We start from the raw sequence: 20,641 nt of genomic DNA, 5'->3' as shown, positions 1-20,641 counted from the left end.
AAGACCCCAGTCAGGAGGGAATGAACAGAAAATCTCCCAGATACAAAAATCAGAGAAGCCGTAGTGATCAAAGACAATTATAATGACACGAAACTCAAGCTGAAACTAGTTTAAAAGGACTGTTTTGTCAGCTGCAGCATATCTTCCAACTAGATGTTGACAATTATACAGCTTTTTTCATTCTAGCATAAAATTTCAAGCAATTAAATAAATGGATTACTGTGCTGGCCACATTCATCTCTGAAGCCCATTTTTCCTTGGGGCAGCCCAGACAGTCCCAGAATTTTTGACATATTCAGTGAACTGCTCAAAACATTGGTTTAAAAAAAAAAGTGTTGGGCTTCCCTGGTGGCGCAGGGGTTGCGAGTCCGCCTGCTGATGCAGGGGACACGGGTTCGTGCCCCGGTCCGGGAAGATCCCACACGCCGCGGAGCGGCTGGGCCCGTGAGCCATGGCCGCTGAGCCTGCGCGTCCGGAGCCTGTGCTCCGCAACGGGAGGGGCCACAGCAGTGAGAGGCCCGCGTACCACAAAAAAAAAAAAAAAAAAAAGTGTTAATGAAGATGGATCTGAGGCCACAGGTACCTCAAAATAATGCAAACCTCTTCCCCTGAATTCGTAACACTCCCCAGAGCTCCTGAGCTGGGACCCCAGACAGTGACTGTAGTTTAGAAGCTTACCATCGGCTGCACTGAAGTACTCCGGGTTCACAGAGGCATACAGCACTCCGTTCCCCAGCCTGCTGTTATTTCTGTCAAAAAGGATGAAATTCAGGTTAGAAAAAAAAAATCCCCACATACTTTTATATGTACTTTCATCTTTGTTACCTCAGTTTTATTTGTTCTGATTCATTAAGGACCGGGAAGGGGTGGTGGAGGTACTGTCAGGACAGCTCCACCACACTTGCTAACGCCTCTTTTGGCTTCTTCAACAGCCTCAAATTAGAGCTTTTTAAGAAACATTTGTTTCTTTACTTTGTTGGAAATGGAAAGGCTTATTTGATGGACAGGGTTAAAATATCATGTTTGAAAAAGTTTTGCACAAGCAGCAGTATCTGTGATGGGGCAGTCAGTGTGGGGATGATCCAGACTCCAAGGAAAAAGCCTTTTTCTGTTGTTGAATCATTGGAAAACATTCTCTTTTTTCTGCACATTTGATTGGAAAATCGGGTTTTCCGATCCATAAGATAATTCCTCAAACGTCTCAAAGAGTTCATCTTAACTTGGGGTCAAATCATCAAACCAGTCAGACACAGAAAGTATCTGTGACTTTTCACCAAGTCACTCACCTTTTTCTATGGAAGACGTACAGCATTATAACCAACCCTCCTACTATCAGCAGAACGGCAATGGGTAGAGCAATAATCAGATGGATGAAGTTTTCATACGTTGCTGCAGAAACAAATGGGAAACAAGAAAATGTCACGAGGTGAACAAACTGCTCGTGTCCTTTGTTTATATTTAGCTGGAAGTATGGAAAAAAAATCCCTGAGAATTCCTTTATTGCCTATCATGAACTAGGAGTTCTGAAGGTAAACAGTATTGTGCATAAAAGAAAAACAAACAAACAAACCCTGAGTTATTTGTAAAAAGATGAAATAAGTGCCGATGGAGGAGTAAAGTCATTTTTATTTTCAAAGTACAGTGTATTCTGAAATAATAGTTCAAATGATGGATTCAAGTAAAATAATCTTTGTATACAGTTTGATGATTATTAGTGGAATTGCACACATTTGCTAAAAAAAAAAAAAGAATAGATTCTTTTGTATTATAGTGCTCAAGCTGTACTGACTTTTATCTGTCTTAAGACAGTTCCACAGACAATTAAAAAAAACAAAAAGTAACTGGATGGCACCCCTTGCCAAAGCTGCTCTGAATACGCTCCAAACATCAGAGTCTATAGTTACAGGTCTGAGACCACAGAGCTCCTGCCTGCTCATCACCATCCTCAGCTCTTAGATGACAGATGCCAGGCTGGACGCTGATCCACACACTTGAAAATTCTGTCTGATGCTGGTAATCAACACGTCCACAGGTAGCATAACAACCAGACAAGTGGACCACACATGCTGCAAGGATGCAGGGAGGAAGGGAGAGGGGAAGGGAGTCAGGGGAAGCTCGCCAAGCACAGAGGATGGTTGGAAATGATACTGGAGAGAAATCAGGGCCGGCTCCTAAGGGGCCTTGTCCAAGCTAAGCACTTTGAACTTCATTCTGCAGATTAAGCGGAACCAGTGAGAGCTCTCCAGCCCCACAGTGAACTGGTGGGATTTGTGTGAGAGAGATGGCAGTGCCTGAGGACAGCCTGGAAGGGCTGGCAGCGGGCAGGAGACCCTGCCCTGTCTGGGGGAGCGGGTGAGGGGGTGCCCTGGGCATGTTCTGCATCACCCAGCTCAGACCTCACCAAGGAGTCACTGCTCCTTGTCTATGAATGAGAAAGACTCACAGAGATGAACTGTCCTCCCCAGGGTCACACATGCAGCTGGTTGGCCATGACCTAGGGATTGGAACCCGGGCTTCCGGCACCCCTGGCTCTTATTTTCCCTACGAAGCAAGCGCCCTGGAGGCTCTGAGCTGAGGCGGTGGTGGTGGCTACAGAGGCTGGATTCCAGAGGTATTTCAGAGGCAGAATCAATGAGATGTGGGTTTGAATGAGAAGTGGGTGGCAGGAGTGAAGGAAAGGGGAGGGGTGGCGGTGAGGTTCCTGGCTTGGGTGGTGGGTGGATTACGGGGTCACGGACTGAGCTGAGGAACAAAGGATGGAGAGAGATTTTGAAGGTAGCAAGTGTGATTCTGGTTTTGTGCACAAGGCATCTGAATTGCCTGTGGGACACCCACGTATGTGGAAATGAAGTTGGAACTCACTGGGGACCAAGTTACATCTACTGTAGATCACCCATCAATGATTATTCTGCCACTAAACACTACTATTATTATTACTCTGTGAGGACTATTAAAGCTATTTTAATTTTTTTAATTAAAGATATTTTTATCAAATAGCTCTAAAAATGGATACAGGCTCCTGCATTTCCTAATTCTTGAAAATACTTGCAAATTAACACGGACTTTGGGAAGCTAGCAGAGTTTCTTTTTTGCCCCCGGGGACTATTTCTTCTATCTCTATCACTTATACTAATGGTCAGGTTGTACCCTATTCTTTGTGAGTTTCACATTTCAACGGGGACATGGAAAAAGTGGAACACATACAGAGAAGAGCAAAATGACTGAATGGCTAGAAAATTGTTCTATGAGCCTGGGCTACAAGAAAAGGCCCCAAACCTGAGATTATTTAGTCTGGAGAGGAAAAGCCTAAGGAGTAATTTAATAGTAGTCAAGCACATGAAGGGTTCCTAAAAGGAGAGCAGTTGCCAGAAAGCTTCCAAAGCCTCCATCTCCTCTGAGGATTGAACAGGAGGAAGGGAGACTCAACCACAGCAGGAGAGAATCTTGTCTGACACAAGGAAAAACTTCCCAACGGTAAAGCAGGCACGCAGATTTAATTTCCCCGTGGTGTATGCCAACTCCTGCTGGAAAGATGCCATCAGGGCGGCTCTTGGGTTTCCCACTGGCTCCCGGCACTCACAGGGTTAAAAACGGGGGAGCAATGGCAGAGAGGAACCTGTCATCTCTGCAGATAAGCCAAGGTCACTGAACCCCAGAAGCCAATGCTGCTGTTTCAAAGAACACAGCATCACGCTAGACCTCTAAACCTAGGCTCTGTTCCTAAGGGATGGATGTGGAGAGGGCAGGAGAGAAGAGAGAAAACAAGCCACTTCTTTGGGGAGGGCTCTGGGAATACTGTGAAAGTTCCAGCGCTGGAGTGTGTGGCACCAGCCAACTGGAAGAGTAGGTAAAATGGACCACATGGAGAATTCAGACTATTTTAGATGATGGAATTATCTTCTTAAGCATCTGTTTACCCCTCACACAGCGCCAGGCTCATCAAATGCTACCTCAAGGTCTGCAATTCTATCCCCGCACATCCTTCTTCTGGTATCTGTCACTGTGTAGACTTCCAAATACCATGCATGTCTTTGACTAGGCACTAACCAGGTGGACTGCTGGATCGACTGAATCCTGAATTTAAAAACTCAGACTCCAGACCAGAGTAGCACAGATGTGGACACCAGGAGAAACCAAGGCAGTGGGAATTGCCCACCTGACCCCAAAGCAGCACCACTAAGCAAGGGGGGACAGCTTTCTCTCGTGGAGGCAGTCAGGAATAGTGCTATGCCAGATTTGATCCCATTATCTGAACATGAAATAATCTTAAAAATTTGGTTTCTAATACAAAATAACAGAAACTCAAAATGTAAACAATAAGGGATATTTATGTCACCAAATGAAAATGCTGAATTTTCTTGGCCAAGCAAGTATAGTGCCCTTGTGCTCATACATTTTACAAAACTCACTTTTAAAATCTAAAATTCTAGCCTAGAATGGCCTTCTAAGAATTCTGTCTTGTCGACGGTTTGAGCATAAACTCACCACATGGCCCAGTCTCTGTGCCAAACAGGAAGCACTGTGCGCTTTCAAAGTGTGTTGCTGCTTTAAAAGTACATCTGCTATTTTACCGCTGAGGAGTGACAGGGGTGATGCCTCAGCCTGGGATGCTGTCCCAGCGACTCCTGCCCTGGAGCAGGCTGGAGCAGAAGGTCCCCAGGTTTCTGTCACCCCCTTAGGATTCTACGCCCTGAGTCGGAGCCCCAATCAGCATCCCTGACGAGGCAGGAGGTAGAATGGTCAATTCAATGCTTTGTAAAATGCTTTGGACATAAACCAAGTTGAGAGCACGGGCTCCTTGCTGTCTCCCTCAAAAGAGGGGCTCAGACCATCTCCCTGTCCACCAGATGAGGTAGGGACTCCAGGTGTGGCAGCTCCCCAGCCTGAGCTCCTAGATGAAGTGCTGTCAAAAGTGTGACTCATCTGAAAGGTGGCCGACAGAAATCAGAAAACCAGAGAGCCAGGATGATGACTCAGGTTTCCCCAGTCCCAGCACCACCTGCTTTCTGTTTTCCCAGCGACTCCCTCCACAAGCCTTACTTTTGGCCTGGACATAGAAAAACACAGGATCAGTCCACGACCCGTTCCCAGAGAGAGAGGTTGCCTGGATCCGGGCTGTGTAGTTCCCCGGGTTGAGCCGGTTTAGCTTGGCCCCTCCATACTTCCTGTACTCCTGTCTGGACACACATTCCCGCTGATCCTGGAGGAAATAAAACATATGTGTCAATTTCCCACAAACACGCCGCCTCGCCTCTCACCTCCCACCTAACACTGACCCCAATTTGCAATAAAAGGGAAAACACCCAGGCTTACACTGTGGCAGTCCTCCAGTAACTCTAAGCACACCCGACCTTTAACCAAACCTTCTCTCTTTAACCAAAAAGAGTTCCAGAAAGATTAAGTTATTAAGACCAATCTCTAGGCTGAAAGATCGTTTTCTGCAAAGAAACAGTTTCTTGAGGGTGAGGATAAGCCAGCTCCTCGCACACTGTGAGAATTCCCCAAGGAGCATGGAGTTGGTAAAAAGACCTGAATCCTCACTGACTTACCTCCTTATTTTATCGTTCAAAGTCTTCAGCTAACAAGGAGGTGCCCTGTGTTGAAGCGTAACACGTGCTACACCTGCAACAGAAACGCACCCACACACGGCTGGTGCCCCAGTCTTACCTCGACTTGTGATCCATATTTTATTTCATACATTAAAATCAATCCATTGGGATTCTCAGGTTCTGGCCATTTTAAAAAGATGGAGTTCTCAGGCCTTGGCTCCCAGGTCACTGGCCCAGGAATGTCATCTGCTCCTTCTGTGCAACAATTGAAATAGGCGATAAAGTTAGATTCGAGTCCTCAGGGAGGGAGAAAAACACTGGACTAGCCTAAGAACACCCTCACCAACCCCTCGTGCAGGACTGCGGACAGCGGCCGCAGCAACTCCTCCTGACCTGGCCTCGTACACACAGCAGGGGTGTTGGAATTGGAGCAACCTAATGACCTGTAAGTCTCAAGATGCCACCATACCCTCCATTCCCCTCAGTCTCCCAACAAAAAAGCCTACTCTCAAGTTCAGGAGGAAAATCTTGGCAAATTGAGTCACTTAGGTCTGGTACCCGGCTTCTATGCGATGCCATCAAACACCAGCGTCATCGAAAAGGTGCTGAGCAAGCAGAAGCAGCGGCCTCCAGCCTCCAAGCCGGGACCCAGATCCTTCACGCTCTGTGTCTGCACGCGGCAGATGCAATTTCTGCACAGGTGTAAAGGGTGGTCCCTGAGCCCGCCTGGCAGGAAGCCGCCAGGAAGCTGGTGCTGAGCGCAAGCTCGCTGCCTTCACCAGTGATTCCTGAAGCTGCCGGGTGAGGCTGGGGTGCCTGCTCTCTTGCTTTTGCTTCTTAAAGCAGTAAGCCAAGTGGTGAGCAATGTCACTGCAAGTTCCAGCTGGGAAACACTGAGAAATCAGCTGGGCTTTCTCTCCTGGGAGAGTGAGGAGACTAAGGCCGGGTAGGCTGGCAGCAGCACGTCGGTGCCAGAACTGCGCCCAGGAGGCCCCGCTCCCAGACTGCAGACACTGTGCTCTGTGCTACCTGCCAGCTCTGCAAGGAAGTGAACCGGGCAGTTCACCCATCCTGAAAGATGGATGTATGGCTGTCTAAGCCACAGGCAGCTACTAACTTACAAGGGGAAGGTGAAGACCAAACAAGCAGGACCAAAGGCTGCTTGGGAGCAGACCTTGAAGACCAACACTCAGTCTGAATCAAGGCAGCTAAATGGGGATTTCACTGAAACTTGAGAACTCAGGAGGGACCCGGCAAAAAAGGGCCATGGGAATGCACAATGCAAACCAAGGAGAAGGAAAAGAGTGGACCCTGCCCCGAGCTCCCTGCTCTCGAGTACTTTGTATGGAGAGACTGGGGTGGGAGTGGGGACATGATGCGTGAACTCCATTCCCTGGGCTGCTGGGCTACCAAGCTGCCTGCAAATGACCACCCGTTCTTTAATAAGCAGGACTGAGAATAAGGGTCATCGCCCTGGGTGTCAGCCTCTGTGTCTACAAATCATAGTCTCCGCTAGGCTGTGAGTCGGGTGTGGGGTGAGCTGGATGACACCGTACCTGCAGGCATGGTTCTTGCAAAGACAAAGTTGGAGGCACTGCAGCCGAGCTTCTCAGCTTCGTGGTTACAGCTGTGGATATCGATTCGGTACAGAGTAAAAGGCCGGAGGTTGGAGATGACAGTTCTCTCCTTGTTATCCACTCTGCTCTCGAAGAAAGGGTACTCGGTCTCGAGCTCTTCCGGGTCTGTGATGTTGTAGGTGTCCACCACCGTGGTGTTCCTGCTCCGGCTGGACATGGTGGTGTTGGCGACCTGCATGACTTCCCTCCGCTTGCGTTCAGGTCTGCAAGGAAGAGAGAGAGAAATGTGGCTTGTGAGTGAGGGCTTCCACCTCTTTTGTCTTTTCTGTGACTCAAGTCTGAGAAAGAAAAGAAAAATCTTCACCTTGGAATAAAAGGAGCTACTCAGCCCCCTTGCATAAGAACCAACAAATAATACAGGGATTTCCTTCCTCAATATTTATTTTGCTTTCTCTACACTGCAGATCTCAGCCTCAACGTGCAACCTGCCCCCTGGCCCCCCGAGTGGTTACTCAGTGGTACCTAGAGGCAAACTAACACCTCAGCCCCCCCCGCCCAGTGGGGAGGCTCAGGAGTACCCGGGCTGTTTCCTCAGAGCTGTTACAGTGGACAGGGACTGGGGAAGGGAGGCCACCCGGGATGCTGTCGGGAAGGCAGGGGGCCAGCAGAATGGCACGTCCCGATTCTCTGTAAACAGAAGCACTTCCACACCGTGTGACCAGCAGCTAATACCATGGCCAGCTTTTCCCACACCCACCGATGGGACAACTTACTCCTGTCAGAAAACCTTGTTTACTCTTCAACATCTGTTGATATTTCAGTCACTTAAACCAAACTTTGTGACTTAAACTATAAAGGCAGTGATCAGTGAAAGGCACTCGGCACCAGATACTGACTCCAGAAAGGAACTCATGACCTCAGGCTGCCATCTTACTTCAAGACACATGGACACGGACAGTCAACCTGACTTGACTGGTTTTAAGCTGTAAATAAACTGTTCTTAGAATGAATTGAAAGAAATAAAAATCGTCTTTGGAGAATTTAGTTGTAAAACAGAAAAGCTTCCTTTATGATTTATTCAGCCATTCTGTTACCCAGACACTCCTTTTACCCGAATTCTGTCGGAAATTGTGTGGACATCAGATGTACGCCTCAGTAGGAGGCATGAAAAACCCCAAACGTGAGGTTCTTATCAACTGTGGCCCCTCACCATGGGCAAACTAGGGTATTATGTCTGTCCTGTGAAAAGAAAGGACAGCAAGTGTGACTAGACTTCAGAGAGAGGCCATCAAGACCACAGGGTGGACGCATGCGTTCATCAGGGGAATGTGGTATAGAGGAAACTTATTTTGAACTCAACAATGCAAACACAAGGCGTTCGTGAAATCTGTGTCACCCACAGCTCTGCCTTCCTATCACCTGATTCTGTGTTCTTGGACTGATGAGGAAAACAGGTACTACTGCCTTGTTAACTATCAACAGAAAGCTAGGGACTCTTCAGTGAAACCTTTCCAAAGCCTGGACTCACAGCCTGAACCTCGGACAGGTCTTTGGGAAAAGTCGGCAACGTAGCCGGCAGCCTCTGCTGGAGAATAAACAGATGGCTCCTGCTGGCCTGCCTGGGATGCTCTAAATCCATCCTCTTCTGTGTCCAAAGGAAGTAACACCGGCCAAGCCCCTGCTGGCACGGGGGGCGATGGACTGTGTTGAGAAGCAATGCCATGAAGGGAAAGAGCCCCGGTGTGTGGGGAAGAAGGGCCAAGCCCCAAATCCACAGTTAGTGAATCAGGGTGGTGGAGAAGCCACTGAACCTAGGTTCTAGTTTTAAAACATCTTTGAGCTCTTTTCCATCCTTAAACTTTCTGATTCTCGAGACCACGCATGATATACAGGATATCTGGACTAACACATGAACTGCAGCCATATCAATCACCCGTGAACAGGAGATGTCACCGGCAGGGCAGGTCGGGACGTTCCATGGTTTTAACGGCAGGAGAGGCGGGGGCAGAAAGCTGCTAAGTGACCGATAGCTTCATTCTGAAAAGGAAATAGTGCCTCCACTTCCAAAAGGTCTTGATTTCCTGTTTTAATGATTTTTCAAAGTAAGATGTCTATCTTTGACTAGTATACAAATATCAGGAAGGTCACGTGACAGAAAATAAAAGTCTCTTTCAAAACCACTTGTTGCTATAACCTAAGAGAGCTTTTAAGGGCAAAGCAACTGCAGGATAAACAGAAGCTCGGGACTGCTGGTGCCCCTCTGGGTCAGGAGCTGGAAGAAGACATCCCCAGGAGAACGTACTGGCAGTGGGCTGGCAGCTGGGGCGCCATGGGGGTCAGGAAACGGGCTCGTAGGTATAATGCTGGCCTGAATCTTGCTCCTTTGCCCAGATTTCAGGCATGAGGTTGTTTCTAAACTCTGTGCTACAATTTTTCAGGAAGAAAAAGGAGCCATCAGTCACCACTCTGTTTCCATCTCCTTCCCCAGACATCACAAGGCTGCCCTGCTGAATGTCCCTCCACTTTTCTTTTCTTTCTTTCTTTCCTTTTTTTTTGTTGTGGTAAAACAAACTTTTAAAATTAAAAAAATAAAACTAACAAAATTTTGTCATTTTAACCACTTTTAGGTGCACATTTCAGTGTCATTAATTACATTCATAATTCTGTGTAACCATCACCACTATTTCGAAAATCTTTCATTACGCCAAACAGAAGTTCTACATGCATTAAGGAATAACACCCTATTTCCCCTCCCCACAGCCCCTGGTAACCTCTAATCTACTTTCTGTTGCCATGAATTTGTCTGTTCAAGATATTTCATACACATGGAATCATACAGTATCTCCTTCTGCGTCTGGCTGCTTTCACTCAGCATAATGTTTTCAAGGTTCGTGCGTGTGGTAGCCCATGCTTCAGAATCTCATTCCTTTACAGGGTTGAATAATATTCCACTGCAGGGCAAGACCACATTGGTTCATCCATTCATCTCCTGGTGGACACATGGGATGTTCTCAGCTTTTGGCTATTTGAATAATTCTGCTCTAAACATTTCTTTTCCTCCGCTTTTGTCCCCACTAGGCAGAAGGAGAGGCTGGAGCAGCGGAGCAGACAGATGCCCTGGCGTCGGGCTGCTTGGCTTGGAAAGGCTGTCTTTTGCGCGGCTTCACAGACTGCTTGTCAAGGGTGCCAGTGGCTCTCGGTTATGCTTTGAAGTTGGGCCCCTTTCAAAACTGACTCTGAGTCTCCCCCTGTCCCTTCGCTCCGCCTTGGCCAGGCTGGGAGGCCGCAGGGAGGCGTGGGAAGGGCAACCGAGGGCCCCAACCCGGCTCCTCCGCTTGCTGGTGTGTGCTTGGCCAGGTGATTGCCGCTCTCTGTGCCCACGTGCCCCCCGCAGGGGCTGGGCGGCCACAGGGCAGCTGCACCTGTCACCTGTCACGCCGACAGCCCCCCATAGCCCAGGCCGTGAACTCCGGCCCCTTCCACGAGGGCTGAGTGGCTTGGGTAGTAACCCCACTCGCCAAGCCGGCCGCCTACGCTGTTGTCCCTCCTCGACGGCCGCTGGGTCTCACTTTGAGGCTGTCGACCGACACACCACAGGGTGGAGAGAAAGCACCAGGACCTGCCCAAGGACCCCCTCAGAGGACACGGTACCTGGGCACGAAGATGGCGTTGTGCAGGAAATTCTCGAAGACCTTGCGGTACTCGGCCTCCTCCTTCTCGGCCTGCTTCTCGGCTTCGGTTTTGGGGCAAGCGCAGCACGGCCCTTTCTCCCCACCACACACTTCGGTCTTGGGATTCTCCGTCACTTCCTCAACATCGATGGTGCCATCGGCATACTTCCTGATGGGGATTTTGTCTGCTTGGAAAAGAGTAGCCCAACGAGAGCCAAGTTACACAGGCTGGTGAGGAAAGGAAGAGCCATGAGCACCTGGGCTCACGACCACAGCTGCTTCCTGACAAGACGGCTGACGCTGGCCCCGGTGTGTGTGGCCTTGGGGTTTGGGAGTCACAGCCACAGGTGTCACCTGCCCCTCCCACCCTCACCTTTGGAGCAGTAATTGTGCCGGTAAAGGTAGCTGTCCTGGGGCTGGCGCTGCCACCTTACGATGTAGTAGCTCAGGTTGCCGTTGGGCAGGGAAGGAGGGTTCCACTTCACGATCAGCTGAGAAGAGGAGTTTGATGCTGAGAGTACATCCAGGGGGATGGAAGGAACTGGAAAGGGGGACAAAGGACATTTCAGAAAATGGAACAAATCCAAGATCCTGGCTGTCAGATACCCAGTGCAAACCCACAAGAAGCCAAAAGTCTGATCCCCACAGGAAAATGGTGGTGAACGCTGAAACACAAAATGAAAACCGAACCTTGTTTTGAAATCGTATTACTTTCCCTTTATAATATCTGTTCTCTGTGATAACAAACATTACTGAGCTGCAGATGGAAAAGGGTGGTGGAGGCACAGCCCGGGTTGGAATGGATGACTTAAAACCCACAGTTAATGCAAACACTGGACTTTCCTCATTTACTACAGCTGTCATCCTCCAAAACATTTAACGCCAGCAGTTTTAGCAAATGGTAAAACTGACTGACTTGCATTTCATCTGAGATTTTGAATCTCTGATAAAAATGGCAAAAAGCCAAAATGAAAGGGGGAAGAAAAAAGGGTGCTGGGGAGAGAGCGTGTGTGTGGGAAGAGAGAGAGAGAGAGAGAGAGAGAGAGAGAGAGAGAGAGAGAGAGAGTTAGTGGTGGTGGTGGGGCTTGGAGGAAAAAGTGGTGCAAAGGGCCAGTAAATCTACTGATTGTAAAATCATGATTCAATGGAACTATGGAGTCATAACTATGAGAAGCAGTCTAAAAACACCTCAAACACACATAAAGCCCCCATTTCAAGTAACGGACTCTGTTACCAGCAAAAGAACATTGATTTACAGGCAAAGTATAAGAATCTGGTCAATATTTACTTACTATTGCCCCTAAACCCAAACCTGGAGTGGAACTGTGTATAAAGGGCAAATGCCTCCAGGGACCAATGAAATCTTATTCTCTTTGGGTTCAGAAAAAAGCATCAATTTTGGTAGATTTTCAAAAGTGCAAAAGACACCTTCATTGTATGTCACTTCAGCATAATGGTCATGTAAGCTGCTTTTAAAATTTGAAAGCTTAAGGTACAAAATTTTATACACAAGGGTCTGAACACTTGTAAGGAAGGACACTTTAGGAAAAAGTTATGACTAATACTTTTCCTGGGAAAACGTTTTACTGAATGCTAGGCCACTTTAGTGCTTCCTAGAATAAATACTTCAGAAACACACAGCTCACCCCTAGATGTTTCACTAACAGGTGTCACAAAAAAGCCTAGGCCACGGACTAAGTCATTCTCTGTCCCTACCACTTGTGAGGACAGACGCCAAAATAGAGCAAACTGACTCAATCTGTACAGTGCTTTGTTTTCCATCTTTGGGGAAAGGAAACAAGTTTCTTAAGAATTGGCCTTAACAAAGAAAGACTTTTATTTTCTCCAAATTAGCTACAATGAATTACTTGCAAATTTTTAGGCTGAACAACTTGTTCTGTTGCCTTTGAGCCTCTGCTACGACATCCCAGGCCTAGAATCAGAAGCCTGTGTCACATTTATTGATATAAACATTGTGCCATCAGTGACATGATCGTAGCCACTTAGAGGATCATAGAGATGGAATAGGGGAGGGGAGGGGAAGGGAGGAGAGGGCAGGAGAACAGGAACAAAAGGATTTCCCCACCAACATTTTTCCCTCACCCTCTTTGCCATTTAAATTCATTTCGTGCCAGTTTATGCGTATTTTAAAACGGCCTACGTATTGTAACAATGGCTATCATCAAAGAATGTTTAGCAGTGCCTTTTAAAATGATGTGCATTTCCCTACTTCTAACCTGGTTTTCATATACTTGGAAAATATACACAAATGTTTGCTCTCCTTAGTTCCAGATTCTGGAGTTGAGAAATGAGTTGGTTTAGAAAATGGAGATCAGGGGAGAAGGAGGCACATTTTCATCAGTGAACACTTGGAATGTCCACAACATGTTTTTCAACTTTTGTCTGCTTTCGTGGAACCCTAGCCACTACAGGACGAAGGTGAGAAACCAGGGAGCCACCTGAGGTAACTGGAACAACAACCAGGGTTTCAGTTCCCAGAGGTCCAACTGTCCAAATAAACAAGAAGGGCAGCCTTAGAGGACCGTATCCAGTCTGGGCCTCCCAATGAAACCAACCGAGCACCCTGGAGGACCTGAGCTCACTGGTCCAGGACAGTCAGAATGATAATGGAAGATGGTACCAAGTCCAGAAGATGGCCTGGAAGAGGCTAGGGTATTGGGAGTGGGAAAGAAATATGATACAGTATTATATATTGATATGACAGACAAATAAAAGACAGACTGGCCCAGGACAGGGAGAGACAACAGGCACAGCTCAGTGTCAGCCCTCTGACTACATCTTGTCATGAGTGAGGACCCTGAGCTGATGGCGTGGGATGGCGGGGATGGTGCGTGAATACCTGAAGCATTGGTGCGAATGTACAAGATCTCGCTCTTGGCTCCACGGATGTGGTCATTCTCCACCATGGTGAGGGTCACAGCCTTGACGTAAACGGCATACTGTGTCCAGGGCTTCAGTCCATGCAGTAAAATGCCAGGCTCCACGTCCTTGTTGGGTGGGAGGTCCACATCTACCATGTTCCAGCTGTTGGAGCCGCAGGCATCCTGCCCGTCATACTCTGTGACGTTTTTAAAGGGTCTGAAACACAATCGATGAAGCTCAGAGAATGTTTTAGGCCGCTGACATCAAAGCTCTCAGAAACCTCCCCCCAGGGCTTCCCACATCATACTTTCTATAATGGGAACTTTAGATAAAACGAATCATCAATTAGATCTTTATAGAAGAATAAAATTAAGCCACCGGACTCCAGGTTTCACAGTTCTGTACACACTATAGAATCGAACCCTCTGCCTCAGGAAGAGGAAGTTCCATAATTACTGGGATTGGAAATGCTGCTCCTTAAGAATATACGCAAATGCTCTTTCCCTCTCTTCCCCATTTTTTCACCATTAAGAAAAAACAAGCGTAGTCGTTTAATGCAAACATCATTATTGATAAAGAATAACTTCTGGAGAAAAATGCCTTTGCTACAGAAAAACAACTTCTCAAATACAGCTTCTAAAATCTAATATGCTCACAAATAATTCTGATTGCTTAAGTATCTGATAACATTCAAATATTTAGTTTCCAGATTATCTCAGACACTAATGTCACCGTCAGAGCACTGGTAGACTGTTAAAGAGGATGATGATTCTGCACAGATGCGGAGTTGGGCAGGGATTCCACGCCTCTCAGATGAAAGGGCCAGACAGCCACTGGCTTCTGAAACAGACATTCACACACCCCTCCCTGTCGTTGTGATAGAAGATGAGTGACTCCCATGTGCAGGGACAATGTATGCCTGATAATCCCGCATCCTGCTTTTCTCATGGCAATGGTACTCCCAGGGCCCCGGCTCCAGCAGGGGCAAAGGGTACCAGATGCCGCCACTGGTGGCTCTGGTTCCAGCTCCGGGGAAGCCACGCACCTGGGAAAGGGACCTATGGCATCAAGGTGGGACCTGCGTGAGGAGGGTGACTAAGTGGCCTGGGGGAACCACCTGGATACAGGAGGCACAGGAAGGAAGGGGGAGACCAAGAAGAGCTGCCATCTGGAGGGATGTCCTGGCTGCCCAGGCAGGCAAACGTCCTCTGAAGGCACAAGAAAAGCCCCCAGTAGGTTTTGGGAGAAACTCTGAAAGGTTTGAGACATGAAGTTCAGTCTTTCTCCATTCTCCATCCCTTGTTTGGAGGGCTTATGACCTAGAGCATAAGGCCACACCTTGGGAGGGGCCACAGATAGAGTGACCAGAATAGATGATGGACCCACCTGGGGGTCCCCTCAAGGGGAGCCGAGCATCCTGAGGGGTGTTCCCAGACTATGGATTAGGGGGACCAAGGCTGCAATGATATTGCAACCAGGTCCTCCATCCCCGTTCATGAATGTTTGGACTGACCTAATTCTCCACAAAACAAGTTTTCCTCTTTGCACTTATTTTATTCAAGCACCTCTAATCACCCACTGAAGAATGAAAGGCCTCAAGCTAACACTTTTTTGTTTGTAGCTGTCACTGGCGGTGATGGATGTCACATGACAGACAGGAGGGTGGCGAGGGTGAAGCCCTGCCAACACGTCACCAAGCACAGACACTCACGCTTCCTTGTAGTAGACGGTGAAGCTGATGAGGTCCCTGTAGTCAGGGGGCCGGTACCGGTGCCAGGTGATGATGATGCGGTTCTTCCATGTGGTGGTGGAGGTGAAGTGCAGGACGTCACTTTCACCTGGGGCAGAGGCACATCCATGAGTGACACCCATCTATGTCCTTTCCCTCCACGTGTCTGAGAGGCCACCTGCCCTGTACTATGGCCCTCTCCCCCAAAGCTGTCCGTACTTGCAAAGCCCCTTTTTGGACTTCTCAGTGGCTTTCTTGTTTCTACTAAGGACCCAAACATTGTGCTACGTGGCCTCCAAGGGGCTCGGTCCTTTGTTTTAGTACACTTGGTGGCCCTGGACGTGAACCTGTGAGTGATTCCTAACCTGGAAGCAAAGGACCACTGGATGGAGCAAGGTGGCCTTGTCTCTCTGCTCTTCCCTAAGATGCGGGCCACCCAGGGGGCTGGGGAAGGTGAGAGTGGACCTTGATGCTGGGTGGACTCTTCTTAGACATGACGACACCTGTCTTACAGTTGTGGATATCTGCCCACTTGTGTCAAATCACCAAAGACAGGTAACAGAGCAGCTGTGCCACAGAGGGGAACTTTTCTTGGTCCGTACGCGGTATCGACACCTTCCTGTGCAAGGACACAAGGACGCCTTGGCGGCTCTGGCCAGTGCTAACGTGTAGCGGGGAAGGGACTGAGCGCTGATCGGACCCATTTCACTTGGAACAGCCTTCTGCACTCTGTGGGAAGGAAGCCTCTGCTGGTGAGGCATGATGGGGATGCTGCCCCGAGCCCCCTTGTGCTCCCGGACCCAATTCAAACTGTGATGAGAACCCGGGAAGAAGTGATGACTGCCTCCCTCGTGGAGATACGAAGCTCTCCTACGAACTGTCCTTCCCCCCGTGTCTGCCCGACTCCCATTGCACCCTCAGCAGGTGAAGCAGAGGCTAAAGGCAGTTAAAAACTGAGAAGTCTCTGGGGCAAAACGTGATGGATTGAGATGGGAAAAACGTTGCAGCTCCTGCTAAAGTGTTATTTAGAGAGGAAACATGATTTCATTTTCAAAGGAAAATAAATGGCTACTGTATTCATGATCTGACAGGTCAGACTGGCCGACTCTAAGGAAAACACTTCGACAGCACTCTGCTGCATCCGTTTCTGCTACGGTCTGAATGGGGAATGTGGTGAGGGCTGTGGCGGGGCCTGTGAGGGAGAAGGCCCTTCAGCTCTGCGTCTGGTTTCTCGACTCTAAAAACTCTTCCTGAGCAACTCAAGTGTCTACCAGGTAAATCCAGAGCCAGCAAAACCAAGTCCAATGCTGACGGTTTCGCAGATTCTCTTGCGCCCGTGAGCGCACGTGCAAATCACCCTGGATCACGTAGATTATCTTTTTCTAATACCTGTCCCTTATCAAAAGCCGATGGTGGAGAGACTATTTTTATAACTTGATCCATCCACACAGAACCACACCACTTTTAAAAGCAGTTTTACATACAGGGTTAGGTGAGAAACTCACCACTCAGAGGCAAAACTTTAAAGCAGAAGTCGCATAACCAGTGTAAGATTATAATTATATTGTTCTAAATTTAAAAAGCAGTATCAATCCAGGGAGGCAGGCTCCCTCCACTTTTCACGTTGTGGTAGGAACCAGGAGGAGGCCAGGTCAGGGACAGGGGCCCCTGGCCTCCCCTCCACTCCAGAGATGGAGGGCTGGGCTTGCTCCCTCCCAGGGCTGGACAGGACCAGCTCTCCCCTAGAAAATAATCCAACGGTGTGCCTGAGCATAAAAGACACTTAACTCTGTGTATTCTGTAAGCACCTCTTTAAAATCTGAGTGAGAACACATTTATAAATGTTTAGCGCACACAAATAGATGCTACAGAAAATTTACAAATATGAATCTGCCCCACTACTGCCTTTGAAGATATCCACGTGTGAGCAAAGTGCTCATTAAGGAGGCCTCATGTGAAACAAGGAGGGGGCCGTGAACGGAAGCTGCTGTGTAGATAGGAGGAGGGTCCACTCACAGGAGGCTCTCTCTCCGTTGTTCCTGGTGTTTATGTCCCCTTTGCTCTGGCGCCCTTTAGTCCCCGTCACTTCCTCCATGCGGTAAATCTCGGAGACACACAATTTGGGATTGAAAGCAAAGTACATTTTCCCGGCTTTGATGGTCAGGTTGCGGTGGTCCCAGTCCCACAGCTGTTGCAAGTTCTGGTTGTCGAGGACGTAGAAGGAGTAATTCCTAGAAGCACAGAAATCAGCATCAGCACCCTTGCCCTTTGCCACCAGACACCCCATGCTGTGCCTCTTCGCCACAAGGCTCCAGAAAACACTGCCTTTGCGGGTAAGAGATGTAGTTATTAACGGTATCTAAGAAAGAATAGTCACTGTTAACAACAGCAACAATATGATTCAAGGACAATATCAAAATAGATAAAACACTAATTAATTTGATGACCCCTATTACCAACAATAATGCTTCTCACACTGGAGGATGCTACTCAAACCGTTCCCTAGAAATGCCTCTGGTTATTTCTCTGAAGCAGAGTATGTACAATGAGCTTGAAATCAGTCCATGGGAGAACAGATATGCTCTGCTACTCAACCGGAACAGCTTACAAATTTGCTGTAGAAAGTCTGCCATTATCCTTAGGGGTAAATCCCATCCCATCCGTGCTGTCTGCAGCATATGACGGGGTAGGAGAGAGAATGGGACAGGGAGACAGACTCGGGGGTGGACCAACCCTGGGTCAGCTCCCCTCCTCCAGATTCACCCCACCCTGAAAAGCCTCAGCCGAAGTCCCCGGGGAAGGTGGGGGAGGATAAATGGCCCCCAGTGGGCATTCCCCCAGGCCACCCATCCAGGCAACAGCAACTGTGTCCAACAAGTTTAGGGGGCACAAAGCTTATTTTCAGAGGGCTGGGCCCCACCCCGGGAGTTTCTCATTAGGAAGTCTGGGTGGGCTGAGAATCTGCATTTTTAACCAGCGCCCAGGTGATGCTGGGACCACACTTGGAGAAGCACTGGTCTAACAGACGCTGGGCACCACCGAGGGGCTGGGGGTCCAAAGCCGACCAAGTCAGACATCGGTCCTGCTCCCAGTGGGTGGACACAGAAGCAGCAGACCCAGCTGCTTCTGAAGGAGAGGTGGGGGGACAGCCAGCATCGGCAACCACTAGCACTGGCCACCCAGAGACAAACCCATACCCGGGGAGGCAAGAGAGCAGAGAGCTCCAGCTTGGGGTCTGGAGAAAGAGCCCTGCAGGTCCTTTCTGTCTGGGTCCGTTGGTAAACCAGGCAGGCAGGGTCACAGATGCCATCTGAGTCCTCTGTGCTGACAGGTCTGCTCCCCACAGACCTCAGACCCTTCTCCCCCTCCTATTCCCCAGCCTGTTTCCTTCTAGGGCTCACTCAAGCACCTTCTACATAACTGAGTCTAAGAACTGGTGCCACATTTTGAGCTATTTCTAGGACCCACTCAGGGATCCAACACATAAATAGTAGAGAAGAAAGGATCCCAACCTTCTTCCCAGAGCCGGGACAGCCCAGACGGAAGCCCAGAGACCTCCTCTGCCCCGGGGGGTGTCCACTGGGCACCTCTGTGCATCCGGTGAGGTTCACTTACACCCGGACCAGGACCTCTACCAGGACTCTACCCGCCGGTCAGTCCACAGCCTGAGTCTCACTCACTGAGAGCAAAGCAAAAGCTATGGTTCCAGTGCTGTGAAGCCCACCTGTACATTTCCCCGGGAATTCATGAGGCATTCAGAGACAGGGGTCCAGGACTAGCAATGCCATTTATGAGCTGCACAGCCACAGGCGGGTCACTCAGTGCTTTCTGTAGCTCCGTTTACTCACTTATTGGACAACAAGGGGCACAAACGGTGTCATATGAGCTCCCTGTCGGTTTTAAGGGTCCAGGAGGAGTTACTGAGCTGAGGTGGGATCTGCTCCCCCAGCCTGAAGCCCAGCCCCTCCACGAGCACCGGGTCACGTCCCCGCAGGTGCTGGGGGTGGGGGTGGGGATCCTGCCCACACAGGGGCGCAATGAGCCATTGAGTCCAGGGGCAGCACCTCAGAAACCAAGCCAGGCTCCTCACAAACCCACCTGAGGCCTCGACACATTTCACGGCCACCAAACCAGGTGACAAAAACTGGCAAGTCAACAAATCCTTTCCTTTCAGCAAGAGCTCACTCCCCAACATCTGCTGGAAAAGGAATGTAAGACATTGTCCAAAGGAATCTAGACTTGGGCTACGTACCACAAGGCCATGTGTGCAGAAGGGTGGCGTGGGATGTGGAAGGTGGGGTCCACAGTGCCCCCCCCATCTGCTCCCTCACTGCCAGGCTGCAGGTGATGCTGCCGGGAGAAGGGGTGTCCGCAGAGTTATACAACCGGAGGAGGGGTTCACAGGTGGAGGCAGATGCCTCCTATAATAGGCCACTCTTGCCCTCCGAATACCCCCAGCTCTGAAGGACACTCTGCTGCATCAACACGAACCCCGTGGGTCTGGCTGCTCCCAGGTTCCCAAGTAGGCCTCATGGGACAAAATCTCCTTGTCGGTGCAGAAAGCTCTGGGCCGGGAGTAAAGGCCAATTCCCCAGGTCAAATTGCTGACTCAACCTAGGACGAGGCTTTTATTTTAGTAAACTAATTTCACTAGCAGAGAACATAACCGCACGGAAAATACCTTCTGAACAAAACATGCTTCTCCCCAGGGGAGGGAGCATGAATTATAAATCAGGAATTTGACAAATGAATGGCAGACACACTGAAATTCTGTGTATGTGACTAATAACTTTGAAAAGCAAGATTATATTTTTACAGTAAACATAAACATTTTTTTACAACACTGAGAAGGCCTGGAGCCAGGATACCAATATCAATAAAACCCGGGGGCGTTATGGAGCTTGTGTAAGCGACAGAAAAATAAAAGTGAAACCCTCATCACAATGATAATCAAGCCCTTCACGAGCTGCCTGTCAATACTGCTCTGGTTTTCCCAACCCCAGCTGGAGGCCCGGCTGCCCACACATTCCTTCCACGATCAGGTGAGGATTAAGAGACGGTAAAAGGCAGAAACTTGTCTGCATATCTCCAACACACACATATACACACTTAGATTTCATTGTTTCCTAAAGGAAATGCCCGTTTAAGTAATTATTCTGTAAATGTGATTTCCTAATTGTTTCTAAGCTGACTGCCTTTACATTCAAAACATATTTTTAAAAATTATCTGTT

General features: G+C 48.8%; 1 protein-coding gene across 6 annotated transcripts in view; it reads right to left on the bottom strand.

The window, feature by feature from the left end:
* IGF1R (insulin like growth factor 1 receptor) overlaps positions 1 to 20,641 on the bottom strand; it is a 309,956-nt gene that overhangs the window by 32,590 nt on the left and 256,725 nt on the right. For 4 of the 6 annotated variants that reach the window (XM_028495218.2, XM_028495214.2, XM_024134498.3 and 1 more), the window contains 10 exons: positions 17,426 to 17,640; positions 15,392 to 15,518; positions 13,658 to 13,896; positions 11,171 to 11,338; positions 10,778 to 10,985; positions 7,106 to 7,389; positions 5,668 to 5,804; positions 5,041 to 5,200; positions 1,287 to 1,389; positions 679 to 749 (listed from right to left, as the gene is read on the bottom strand). In XM_028495218.2, the coding sequence (XP_028351019.1) occupies positions 679 to 749; positions 1,287 to 1,389; positions 5,041 to 5,200; positions 5,668 to 5,804; positions 7,106 to 7,389; positions 10,778 to 10,985; positions 11,171 to 11,338; positions 13,658 to 13,896; positions 15,392 to 15,518; positions 17,426 to 17,640 (1,712 nt within the window). The remainder of the gene's footprint in view (positions 1 to 678; positions 750 to 1,286; positions 1,390 to 5,040; positions 5,201 to 5,667; positions 5,805 to 7,105; positions 7,390 to 10,777; positions 10,986 to 11,170; positions 11,339 to 13,657; positions 13,897 to 15,391; positions 15,519 to 17,425; positions 17,641 to 20,641) is intronic. The other 2 variants (XM_028495217.2, XM_024134499.3) reach the window with 1 other exon arrangement.

The sequence above is a fragment of the Physeter macrocephalus genome, chromosome 11, assembly GCF_002837175.3.
Source record: "Physeter macrocephalus isolate SW-GA chromosome 11, ASM283717v5, whole genome shotgun sequence".
Lineage (NCBI taxonomy): Eukaryota > Metazoa > Chordata > Mammalia > Artiodactyla > Physeteridae > Physeter > Physeter macrocephalus.
This window is presented reverse-complemented; position numbering and strand designations above follow the sequence as displayed.